Genomic DNA, 12078 nt, shown 5'->3' with positions numbered 1-12078 from the left:
CCACCATTGCCTAACAAATTCTGCTAATTTAGTTGTGTTGGATTAAACCAAAGCGTTCACTGAAAGAAATAGCGAACTGGTGGGATTGGCTTGTCCTCGTCTTCTCCTGGTATGCTGAATGACACTGTTAGATCAACATACTCTGTACCTGCTGGAGGGTTGATTAATTTGATCATTCTGATATGAAGACAAATCATGATCAGATATAACTATACATTTAACATTCCAAATTACCTTTCTGGCAGTCTCTTTCTGTGGCCTGGCATCACTGGAACATAGATCATTTTGACTCCATGAACTACCATAGCTGGCTCTAGTCCATGGCGGTCCTAAACAACAAAATTGCAAAGTTTGTCTCCAGCTGAGCAGTCCTGGCATCGACTGAAATATTAATATGCTTTCTTGGCAATATTGATTTATGGTAGTATGTTTGTTGTTGTATTGTTTGACATGTTTCATATCAATCTTGCATCTAGTTAATTCTGGCATTTCTCATGTTCATTTCACATTTTTGCCCCTACAGAATATGCAATTTACCCACTATGGATAAAGTGAATAGACTGTAATCGTTTCTTGCTTTTGTCAACAATGGTGATATCAAATCTGGCAGACTTTTAATATGCCCTTTTGTTTGTCCAACAGCTCTGATCAACAAGGTGCTATTAGGTCAAGTTCATTACTACTGTACCAGGCACATACCAGGCATGTTTCCAGGTTTCCTGAAAACACCCACAGATGTGTGGTACCCAAAATATTAACTTTATCTCACATACGAGTTTTTTCATCTGGCAGTCACGATGACAGAGTGAAAGAAGTCTGCATAGTCCTAAGATGCTTCGAGGCCTATCGGTTGTCTTCAATGGGCCAAGAAAGACTAAGCAGCCTGGCATTACTGCACATCCAATATTTAATGCCAGTTGATCTAGATGCTATTCGTGTTACCAGATATCCTGCAGCCACTGTACATGTAAGGAACCAAGGCTGTTGTAACTTTCTAGGCAGGTATGACTTTCAATTTCTCTGGTCAATGCCAAAGAATACCAATCCTATGGAACTGATAATTATCTCCACACACACACACTTGCTGACCACTGGTACTTCTGACTTATAATGTACATACTGATTGGCATCTGTTGATATTAGAAAGGTACCTGATGTTTGTGAGGTAAGAAAATAGGTATAACGAAACAGGTCTGGGTATTTTAGAAAAATTGATGTTATCAAACAAATATGCAACCAAATTGCTCAAACAAATACAACATGACCTCATTTACTGGGGCATAATTTATGATAGCCTGGATTGTGATAAGGCAGCAAGACGAGTTTGCCATGAGACAACCACAGACTGAATGGTATCTTACCACAAAATGTTTCAGGAACTCTCTTAATGAGTAGTTGGCATGTCCTCGGACCTCCCACTTGTCCCACAATGTGTATGAGAGCCCTTGTCTAATCTCAGTTCTTTCAGCAGCAGCTGGTTCAGACAGGACCATAAGAGGGAGAGCCAAATTCAAGAAAACATTTCTATATTGGTCTATGGGACCGCCTTTCACAACCTTTAACAATTCAATGCTCACCTAAAGAAACAAGAACAGCAGATGTTGTGTTAAGACAATGTCACTAGCCTGGTCTAACTGTCCATGCAACGTGTACAAGCAAAGAACAGACTGTTGCAGACTGTTAGATAACAAAACCATGTACACAAGGTTTCACCAACCAATCCTGCAACTGCAGAAGTTGTTGTTGCAATAGCTGGCACAATTCGTCCAGCTATACGCTTCGTTTGAAGTTTGTCAGATGTTTCAATACCATACATACGAGCACGACAGTTCTATAAACAATCAAACCAATAATTAACAATGTTCATGCAACTTATCAAGCATGGGCTACAAAGACATACTGCAGCTGCATTGATAAAGTCAATGTGGAAATTTCCCTCTTGATCTTTGTCAAATTTATGTGGCTTCATCTTCTGAATTTCTACAACACAAATATAAGTATACAATACAGCTGTTTCCAATAGCTTATTCATGTATCTTCTTACCTTGTGAAACTGACTTGTTTGACAATATCTTTCCCAGTGTCCCTTTACACTTTTCCAGCTGCCCTTCTGATCCTGCTATATCTTCCTTTTCTGGTTTCTTAACACTCTCGTCTGTTTCAATTCTCTACAATAACAATTTACATTGCTCAAAAGCCAAAGTGGTGGAGGAAATAGTCAAAATACGACCATAACAGCAAAGATCAACGTTACACAAGGGCATCTCAGCTGTGATAACATGTTCCCAATTCAAACAGAGGATGTGTCCTAAAGACCTCACTCTGAACAGGTACTGAAACTTTCCAATTTCCATTGAATCCAAGTACTGGTTTGGCTCGATCTTCAATTCACAATGAATGCACAAAAAGTATGGGTTGCCTATTCTCCTTTCACAGAGGTGTTCTAACAATGCTGCTAGTTTATTACTTGTGAGCTATAGTGGGAACAACAGTCTAGTCTGAAACTGAGAAAGCGTTATATGGTTTTCACTGCCCAGTAATATCCACCAGAGCTATCAGTTGTAAAGAATGGCTCGTGTCTCTTCACTACTATTTCCATACTTTACTGGCTGTTTTGAACAGAGGCAACCGTGTAAGACAAGCCTAGCTCAGTGTGCTGGAAATCTGCAACTATCAGCAACAACTCTTATCAATTCTAGAAAGAGGATACCAGAGCATATGAGGTGGCCTACAAACAATTTCAACATCAGTGGAACCATCTAAGTAAGAGGCAAACTATAAGACATGCGACAAGTCAGCAATTTGTAGCATACATCAAGCAATCCGTATTTGCCATCAATTCAGTATTGTTTAATGAAACACATCTGGTTCTAATATGTGTAATAACACAGCAAATCTGCACACCTAACAAGTGTAGTAAACACGGCACATTTGTATAAACAATTGGTCTACATAAAGACTCAAACAATCACTCTTACCTTTCCTGTTGGCTTGAATTCTGGAATGTCACAAGACTTCAGGAAGCTGTCCATCATTGGTGCAGATGCACTCTACAAACAATTTTGTATAGAGAAATGTCCTTGAACACCACATTATGACTAAAAACTTTGTCAATGTCCATTCCCCATTCTTGTGCATACAACTTGGCAAATGATGTAACAAATGACAAATGACTGTAAAACAAATAAAATTATAGAACTAAGTAATGCTTGTGCATGTGGCATATTCACATACCACTAAAACAATACACATTTAAAAGACCCCATGCTACTCTAATGCCTTACTCAGACATTGAATTCTGTGTTTTAAGACGTAGTCTTAGCAAAGAAACCAAATAAACCCCAAAATAAATAAAAGAACCAAAGAGTCCCTGTAGAGCACATATTAATTGTCTAGCACTACCTGTGGGGGACTACTCGGTTCCAGCGACTATTTGGTTTCGCTTCTTGCACCTCAAATCGGCACTCTCTAACTGCTATGGCTGTATAACGCATATGCAAACGACATGACAATGGTCATGATAATTTTCACGCATCTCTCAGCCGTGTTGATGAACAGAAATCGAGTGCGACCTGCTTCTTCATTTGTAGTTGGCTTCAGTCGTCATGACATGGTCGATTGCAATCTCACGAGTCTGACCTTTTGTTTTGAGGCAAAATCTCGGCTCCTCTGCTAGCGGGTGTGTAGAAAGTAGGCGGAGTAAGAATCTATCGTATTCAATCATCGAGATATGTTTGTTTACCCTGTAGACTAACATAAATTCTTACTCCACCTACTTTGACATGCCAACTACCAGGCAAGCCTGAGATTTACCTCAAAACAAATGTCAGACTCGTGAGATTGCAATCGACAATGTCATGATGACTGGAGCATTCATATGAAGCCAAATACAAACGAAGAAGAAGCAGGTCGCACTCAATTTCTGCTCATCAGGATGTCTGAAAATTATCATGGCCATTTTTATGTCATTCGTATATGTCTCGGACAGCTGTAGCAGTTAGAGAGTGCCGATTTGAGGCGTAAAAGGCAAAACCAAATAGTCCTGGAAACCAAATATTCCCCACATGTGGCCAAAACCAATAAGCTCAGTTAACGGTTTTTGGAACCAAATAAGCCCCAGATAATTGCCTGAGACCAAATATTCCCAGAACCAAATAGTCCCTGTACATGTATGCCTCAATATTCCGCATCTCCACTGAATTAGCTAAATCAAAAATGTTTGTAGAACTTAATGACAAAGCTGAACACTCCCTCTCTCCCCTGTTCTCCTCTCCCCTTTTCTCAAGTCTCCTATTTGTCTCTCCCCTCTCTCCTCTCCTCCCTCTCTCCTCTTCTTCCTCTTCCCTCTTCCTTCCCTCCCTATCACCCTCATTCCTCCCCTTTCTTTGTCCTCTCCTCCCTCCCTCCATTAAGCCTGTTCCTCCCTCCTTCCATCCCCTCCTCCTCCTCCTGGTCCTCTGTCCCTCCCTCCTCACAACCCGTTCTATTTAATTTCACGAGAGCGCCTCTGTCTAACAAAGGGGCCTCTGTGCAGTATATGAAGTCTCTGGGCCAAATTGCATGAGAAATATTCTGTCCAACAGCTTAACAGACACCAATATGATCCAATTTGTCAACAGCACTCACTCTGGTTCATTGAAGTCAAAATTCAGTGGTACAGGAGGCCGTTTTGGGGATTGCCAAAACAAACCTAGGAAGAACATGATACATTACAGCTCTACAGATTACATGACTAAGATACACTGGAAGTAATAGTGAACTAAACCTCAATTAGGTAAGTTATTTATCAACTAGTATCTTGAATTTGCCACCCCAATTAGAATAAAGATAACTCTCTCATTCATAGAATCATAAATCAGTCAATTACGTTTTGCATAGTAAATTCAGTTGATATAGCTACAATAGGTCACAGTTACAGATAACGCAAACTGACAGCCTGTGCTTTATGGTAGTGTTTGTGCGCATGGACATGTATGTGTAGTGTGTGTGTGTGTGTGTGTGTGTGTGTGTGTGTGTGTGTGTGTGTGCGTGTGTGTGTGTGTGTGTGTGTGTGTGTGTGTGTGGTAGCATGTCCGTTTAGACGGAAGGAATACAGGAGGTGTGTGTGTTGTGTTGTGTTCCTGGATGTGGATGGCAGCACCCGGCGCTTTGTAAGCTCTGTGGTTGCCAGTCTATCATGAACAATAAGTGTGGCTACAGTGATTCCACACCAGCGAAACATCTTGTTTTGGAATTTTGACTCACAGCAACGTTGCAAAAGCTATACAAATCTTTGAGGTGCTCTGTGTACCAGTACATGTCAATCTAAGCTGGACTTGTTTCTCTTACGCAAGTTCATCAACATCAAGATCGGACAACCTGACAGTTTCTTTTTTGTCTATTTATGTAAACATTGTTCAGGAGTGATTAGCTCGTAACTGAGTAGCATAGAAGGATGGAAGTGTGTGTGTGTTGTGGGATGAAAGTCCTCACTCGACCCTCCAAGACAGTACCCCATGGGACCTTGTATTTCCGGTAGTTCCCTGCCCAGGGGGAGGAAATACACGTTCACTTCAGCCTTGGCAAGCTGAGGATGGTGTGAGGCTAGGATGTGCTAGCCCAGCAAGATGGTCGTCCGAGTGACTGTTTCTATGCTACTACTCGCAGAACAGAGCACATTCCTCTGCGTGTGGACAGAAATAGGGGTGATACTGGGAAAAGAGGCAGTGACACCAGGAATAGGACTGGACTCTGAAGATCTAGAGACAACCCGGGGATCAAAGAGTTGTGTGCATGGGAAGGGGTGTTGTCACGAAACCTCCGACTGATCATGGCAACCCAACGACTAAAAAAGCTTACAATGAATACAGAAGCACTACAGTGCGAAACCCTTGACCAGTGTATGTAATCACATATCTCGTCATGTAATAACGTTTTGCATACTGAGGTTTTAGCCCAACTCACTGGTCTCAGCTAAGGTTTCCAATGCATTCGTGTAAACAAAAGCTGCAAAGCATGTAACTCGTCTCCAGACTTGCTTACTTACAGGTCTGTCACTTCGTCTGACAAACAGATGCGCTGTCATGGACAATGCACGTTCCCCTTCGTAAATTCCTGTGGAGTACCAAATTTCTGTTGAAGACGACACTATTGATTTTTGCAACACCGCTCAGCCACTCACACCAAAAATTCAAGCTGTCAGACTGCAGAACCACTATGCAGAAACACTGTGAACAAGCAAAATGTTACAAATCAGGTACAGCTACACGTACCGCATGGCACCTGAATCCAGCACCTACACTCTGTAGATGCCTGGTTGTTGTTGGAAAAACATGAGCGTGCAAATGTAGACTACAATTGTAGACATTGTTTCTAAACCCTCATGTAAAGCAAAGGACTTAACACCACATACAGGATGGACGACCTATGGCCGAATTCTCATAGTGCAGCTACCAAACAAAGAGAGGTGGAGCCTTATGATGACACCACATTTGTCTATTGGTTGGTAATGACACCATTTCTCGTCTATTGGTCGGAATAGCTTCATTTGCATCTGTGCTAATTGAGTATAAATACGGTCATACATCCTGTTGTTCGCCAGAGCACTATTGTACCCTTAGCCCGGATATCCGGGCCTCGGGTAATAATGTCAACTAAAGGTCAACCTATGCAATGTCCAGTAGCTAGTTGTCAAAGCGAATATATCATCAGCCAACTCTATGAGAAACCCTCTGAGACGATTTCTCAACTCTAAATATTGCAGTGAAAAACTGCATTCCAACTTCATCATCTCAGCAGCATTCAGTAAATGTAGTTCATATATCTCAATTTGTTATAAATGGAAGGATGTCATAAACAAGTTCTGGAAGAGAAACAATATTTTAAGGATTGGTCTACGGAATGTTAGGACATTACAAGGTGTAGCTCGATCCAATCTTCTTGCCCAAGAATTAGCAGCAGCTCAAATTCCTTTATGTGCTATCACTGAAACTCACCTGCCTGGTTACGGCTGCATGGAGTTGGACAACCAGTCTGGTTACAATCTGTGTTTTTCTGGAACGTCTGATGTTGCTGCAAGAGGTGATGGTTTGATTATGCTACGTGCCACGAAATCAGTGATGTCTTTGACCCAGTCTCGGATAGGGTTATGAGGGTGAATCATATGACAGAAAGAGGTGTCTTAAGTGTTGTAGTTGATCATTCACCAACTGAACAAAGTGAGGATGAAGTGAGAGATTTGTAGTGCCAGCAGTTAGACATGGCAATGCAAAATACCAGATCGTTGGTGCTTGTTTTGGGGATTTCAATGTTAAATTTGGGCAGAAGCGACCTCCACTAACAGGCGCCTTTGGTTTAGCTAAAACAACCAGTGACAATGGAATGAGACTGCTGGACTTTGCTGATGCTTATGACTTGGTAGTTCCAAACACTCTTTTTCAGCATGAACACATCCATACTGCCACCTGGTATCCTCCAAATGGTCAGTTGCAGCCAAGTGTGCATGATTTCATTTTGGTCAAACATTCTATGAGGTCTATGGTTTATAACTGCAGAATAAAACGAGGCCCTGATTTTGAAGCGATCACAAGTTAGACATTACCAAGCTGGTATTGATACTGAAAAAGTCAAAGGTGACAAAAAAAGCAAATAGTGTAAGGAGAGATGTGCATACAGGGCTAGTATAATTGCCAAATTCTTGCAAAGATCTGGTGACACTGTCAACAGCATATGGTCTGAATTTCGTAAAGCAGTTATGGATTCAGTAAGAGAACATCTTGTACCACCAAGAAGGGCAAAGAATTATTTAATTTGACCAAACTTTGGATTTGATTGATAAGAGGCGCTCACATCCATTGGATGCATTCTCAGGAAAAATAAGAATCACGAACTAAATATACTGAATTGCAAAGAATGGTAAACATGCTGGAAGAAAGGACAAACAGGATAGGCTAAATCGGGAAATGAGAAATTTAGAAAGTGATTGTAAAACAACACAAGCATGGTGAGTTAATTAGGAAACTCAGGAAGTTTGATGAGGTGTTGGTGCAGTCCCCCTGATGTGATCTTAGATGAACAGGGTCACAACTTGTACAACCGAAGATCAACTAGCTCGTTGGCTACATCACTTTGAGTTAGTGCTGAACGTCACACGTCCAAAACACTGGTGTTTCTCCTTGTCAGTTCCTTGCACTCCACTCAATGATGAAGAAATTATAGAGGCTATTAGAAAGTTGAAGAATGGTAAGGGTAGAGTTTCTCAAAGCAGGCCACCTAACTTTTTGACTGACTAATCGAGATTATTCAATTGATCTCGATGACTTATAAAGTTCCTCAAGAATGGAAAGATTCGGTTCTGATCCATGATTTAAAAAGAATGACTGTCTGGTATGTGATAACTATTGTGGGATATCTTTACTCAGTATATTCCTGGGAAAGTCCTTGCCAATGTTTTGTTAGGTCAGCTAAGATTCTCTTTGAAAGAGCAATGTGGTTTTGAACCTCAAAGGGGAATAATTGAGCAGATTTGAGTACTGCGACAAGTCAATGAGAAGGCTGTAGAGCACAGATCCAACTTACGTATTTGCTTTGTTGACCTAAAAAAATTTGACTCTGTACCAAGACACACTCTCCCTAACATTCTCAAAGGTTCTGGTATAGAAGATGAAGTGGTTAGATTGATTGTTGACATGCACAATGGTAAAGGTTGTGTTGTACGACATAGGGGGGAAATCTCATCAAGATTTCAAGTAACCACGGGTGTCTGTCAAGAGTGTGTGTTGTCTCCAATCTTGTTCAATTTGTGTATGGATAGAATTATGCACGAGACTCTGGACAAGAGTGGTGGCATTGAGTTTGCTTACAGAACAGATAGTGGCCTATTTATGAACTAGAACAGTTGGTGGCCTATTTATGAACTATCGAGTAAAACCTGAAGGGACAATTAAAAACCAAAGCTCCCATATATGCTGATGATTTGGCTCTAATAGGTACGTCAAATAGTGAGTCGCGACAGATGGTGAATGCTTTCCATGATGCTGGTATGAAATGGGGTATGAGGATCACTGAAAAACTAAAATCTTCTGAATTTTGCTATCTGGGCAGCATTGTCACTAAGTCTGGGGATTATCACACAAAGGTTGTTGAACGTATTCAGAAATAATTTTGTTCTTGGAAACAGAGTTTTCGCAAACCGAGGATTTAGCAAGAACACAAAACTGCAAGTCTTTGGATCACTAGTGATGCCAGTTTTGTCATATCGTTGTGAGACTTCGGCAATCACTCAAGTAGATATTCGAAGACTGACCACTTTTCATATGCGCTGTATTAGATCTACCTTGGGTGTAACAAAACTGAACAAGATATGAAATACCATCAATTTGAAATCTGCCAAGGAAGAACCAATTGAACGTCAAATTCAACATAAAAGACTACAGTAGCTTGGTCAACTTAGAACAGATGAACGCCTCTCGTCCACAAAGTTGTTGCTGAGAAGCAAGTTACATCATGTGAAACGCCCTCAGTATGGTCCAAAAACAGGTGGGTTGACACCATACAACGAGACTAGGTATTATTGAATATCGACCTGTCACAAGCCAATGACTGCAGTTCCTGGTGGAAATTTCTGCGATACCAAAGCCCATAGTAAGTATTGGCGGAATTCCAGGTTCAAGTGTGTGTGTGTGTGTGTGTGTGTGTGTGTGTGTGTGTGTGTGTGTGTGTGTGTGTGACAAAAATTGCCGTGACTGGTACAAATTGCTATTCTTTGTCTGACAGCTCATCAAAAGTTCCATTCTATATCAGTGTGCCCAAAAATCAAGATTTTAATCCCTTCCATTGCCAAATGCTATTTATGCATTCTTCAACATTCTTTTGTCTGCCACTGCATACATTAAAATAGATGATTTGCTTTTTTTAAAAAGTGGCAATGTAAGTGATTGTGCTGTTTAGAACAAGAAATTAAATCAAATTGAGTCAAATATGTTCGCAAAGCAACTGAAGGTAAATTATTCAGCACAACCTTGTTCCTCTTGTTTGAGTTGACAAGTGCCGACACCAGATCTAACAATCAACCTACCGTTGTCAACCATGCTGTCAAATGTAACAAAATGTAATGTAAATCGGCTAGATCCAGTTACCGAAGCATTTACCTAAATGTACAAATTACATACAAGGAGAACACAGCTTACTTCCATCCTTCATCTTAGTGTCAAGAGGAAATGCGTGGATTAAGTTCTTTGCCTAATATATATAAAATCAATCAGCTGTAGTTTATTATTGATTAAAGTCTATTTATGACTTCTGACACATGAGACATGGCACAAAGGCACTCACACCACAAAAGCTGCAAACAGAAAATAATGTTACCATAACTAACTATTATGGGAACCGGCAAGTAAAGGTATAGATCATGTAAGGAGCATGTAACAAGCATCAGCTAATTACATAGCACGTTTTAAGACATACGTATCAATTGATACCGTTATGTTCTGTTCATTAGGGAAATCCATCAGAAGCGGGGTACAGCCGTAGGTGTACGGGCGAGACACGATTCACTCGGTTGATTCTTGACTGACACACACACACACACACACACACACACACACACACACACACACACACACACACACACACACACACACACACACACACACACACACACACACACACACACAAATGCTAGCAAAACCAACTGGCACTGGCTAATCACACTGATAGAATGACTGTATAGAGATTGAGTGTAAACTATTTATATAATTGCAACAATGTGAAAGTTGTAGAAAGGGGGAGGGTCCACTGGCACAACACACCAACTAACCTACTGAATGCATACACCTGTCTAATTACAACACCTTACACCTGTAACACTAGAAGATTACTCACCTAAATGCTAGATGCTATTTCTTCTAATACCAAACAGATTTAGTACCATATCTTAGTCACACAACAATACTTGTGATTGTTACTTATGTCATGTGCATTAAAGAGCAAACGTGAAATTACACACATAAAAACATAACACTGAAGTCGTTTCAAGTGATATTAGATGTAAACCAAGGGCTTTCTTTCTCATCTCATAAACAATTGGTCTTTCAAAGTCACAAAATGTTACAGCAAGTTAATAAACATGCACAACATTAATACTACTAAAGTTCCAATAAATAACTAATGTTACCTTGTGATTGAAATATTTCTCAAATTTCACCCTTGCCATTAAAACACAGTCTGACCATTTTTCAGGACGATTAGCAAGCAGTTTTGCAGCCACCTTTACTCCCTCCAATCTCTCACCTGCTTCAAGTTTCTAGTAAGCATATTGTACATATTCATATCAATCTCCCATACTACCACAGAGCATGTCATTACTCTGAGAACAACTGCAGGTGGCTTATATTTCTCCCAGAATTTGTTGAACAATGACGGTTTCTGAAAAAACTGGCTCTCAAACTAATAACAAATAAACAGCAATAAACTAAGTATCACTATACACATGACCAGTGTACTAAGCTAACACATAAGCAAGAAAGTTACAAGTACAACCACATTTTTATCAGTGACATGTAGCAGAGTAAGTTTAATAAAGCAAGTGTCTGCTATTGTACAAACAATGTAGTATATATATGCAACTCAAAAATCATTTACAAAATCAACGGTCTGTCGAGTTTGAGCTAACTATGTTAGCTGCTAAACCTAAGCCCACTAAAAATGTGTTACATTTTGTCTTTTAAGATAGCAATGTAATCTTGGTTACCAAAACAGACTACTGGTAGTTAGGAACAGTTCATTTAGTCTGCAGTAGTTCAAACTGAAGAACAATGTATGAAACTGTTGTACTGTATTCTTTGAATAGAGACTGCCCTTAATCTAAAATGTCTATGATACAGGCACCACCTGGAATGACACTTCAGGAATAATACTGCTGTATGTGTACCATGGTGATAGCTTGTAACCATGCTTTGTCCCTACTCTAAATGTATTTGAAATTGTTATTCTTCATCTGTTTCTGTTTCGTCCCTCAATCCACTTCCTGTTTCATAAACAAGAGTAGATCATCTTTAAACGTACTCCCAACTCCTCATATTGCTAATCAATTGCAAGCCA

At 40.2% G+C, this 12078-nt stretch overlaps 1 protein-coding gene across 2 annotated transcripts in view; it reads right to left on the bottom strand.

The window, feature by feature from the left end:
- Positions 1-36: 36 nt before the first annotated feature.
- LOC134191871 (ubiquitin-like modifier-activating enzyme 6) overlaps positions 37-12078 on the bottom strand; it is a 40724-nt gene continuing 28682 nt past the window's right edge. For both annotated transcript variants that reach the window (XM_062660502.1, XM_062660503.1), the window contains 12 exons: positions 11344-11424; positions 11153-11281; positions 10167-10218; positions 4627-4690; positions 3107-3173; positions 2979-3050; positions 2045-2168; positions 1901-1980; positions 1718-1831; positions 1362-1577; positions 235-329; positions 37-177 (listed from right to left, as the gene is read on the bottom strand). In XM_062660502.1, the coding sequence (XP_062516486.1) occupies positions 57-177; positions 235-329; positions 1362-1577; positions 1718-1831; positions 1901-1980; positions 2045-2168; positions 2979-3050; positions 3107-3173; positions 4627-4690; positions 10167-10218; positions 11153-11281; positions 11344-11424 (1215 nt within the window). In that variant the 3' untranslated portion in view covers positions 37-56. The remainder of the gene's footprint in view (positions 178-234; positions 330-1361; positions 1578-1717; positions 1832-1900; positions 1981-2044; positions 2169-2978; positions 3051-3106; positions 3174-4626; positions 4691-10166; positions 10219-11152; positions 11282-11343; positions 11425-12078) is intronic.

Source organism: Corticium candelabrum, chromosome 16 (assembly GCF_963422355.1).
Source record: "Corticium candelabrum chromosome 16, ooCorCand1.1, whole genome shotgun sequence".
NCBI classification, from domain to species: Eukaryota; Metazoa; Porifera; class Homoscleromorpha; order Homosclerophorida; family Plakinidae; genus Corticium; species Corticium candelabrum.
The sequence above is the reverse complement of the archived record's forward strand: the minus strand, read 5'-3'. Positions and strand labels throughout refer to the sequence as shown.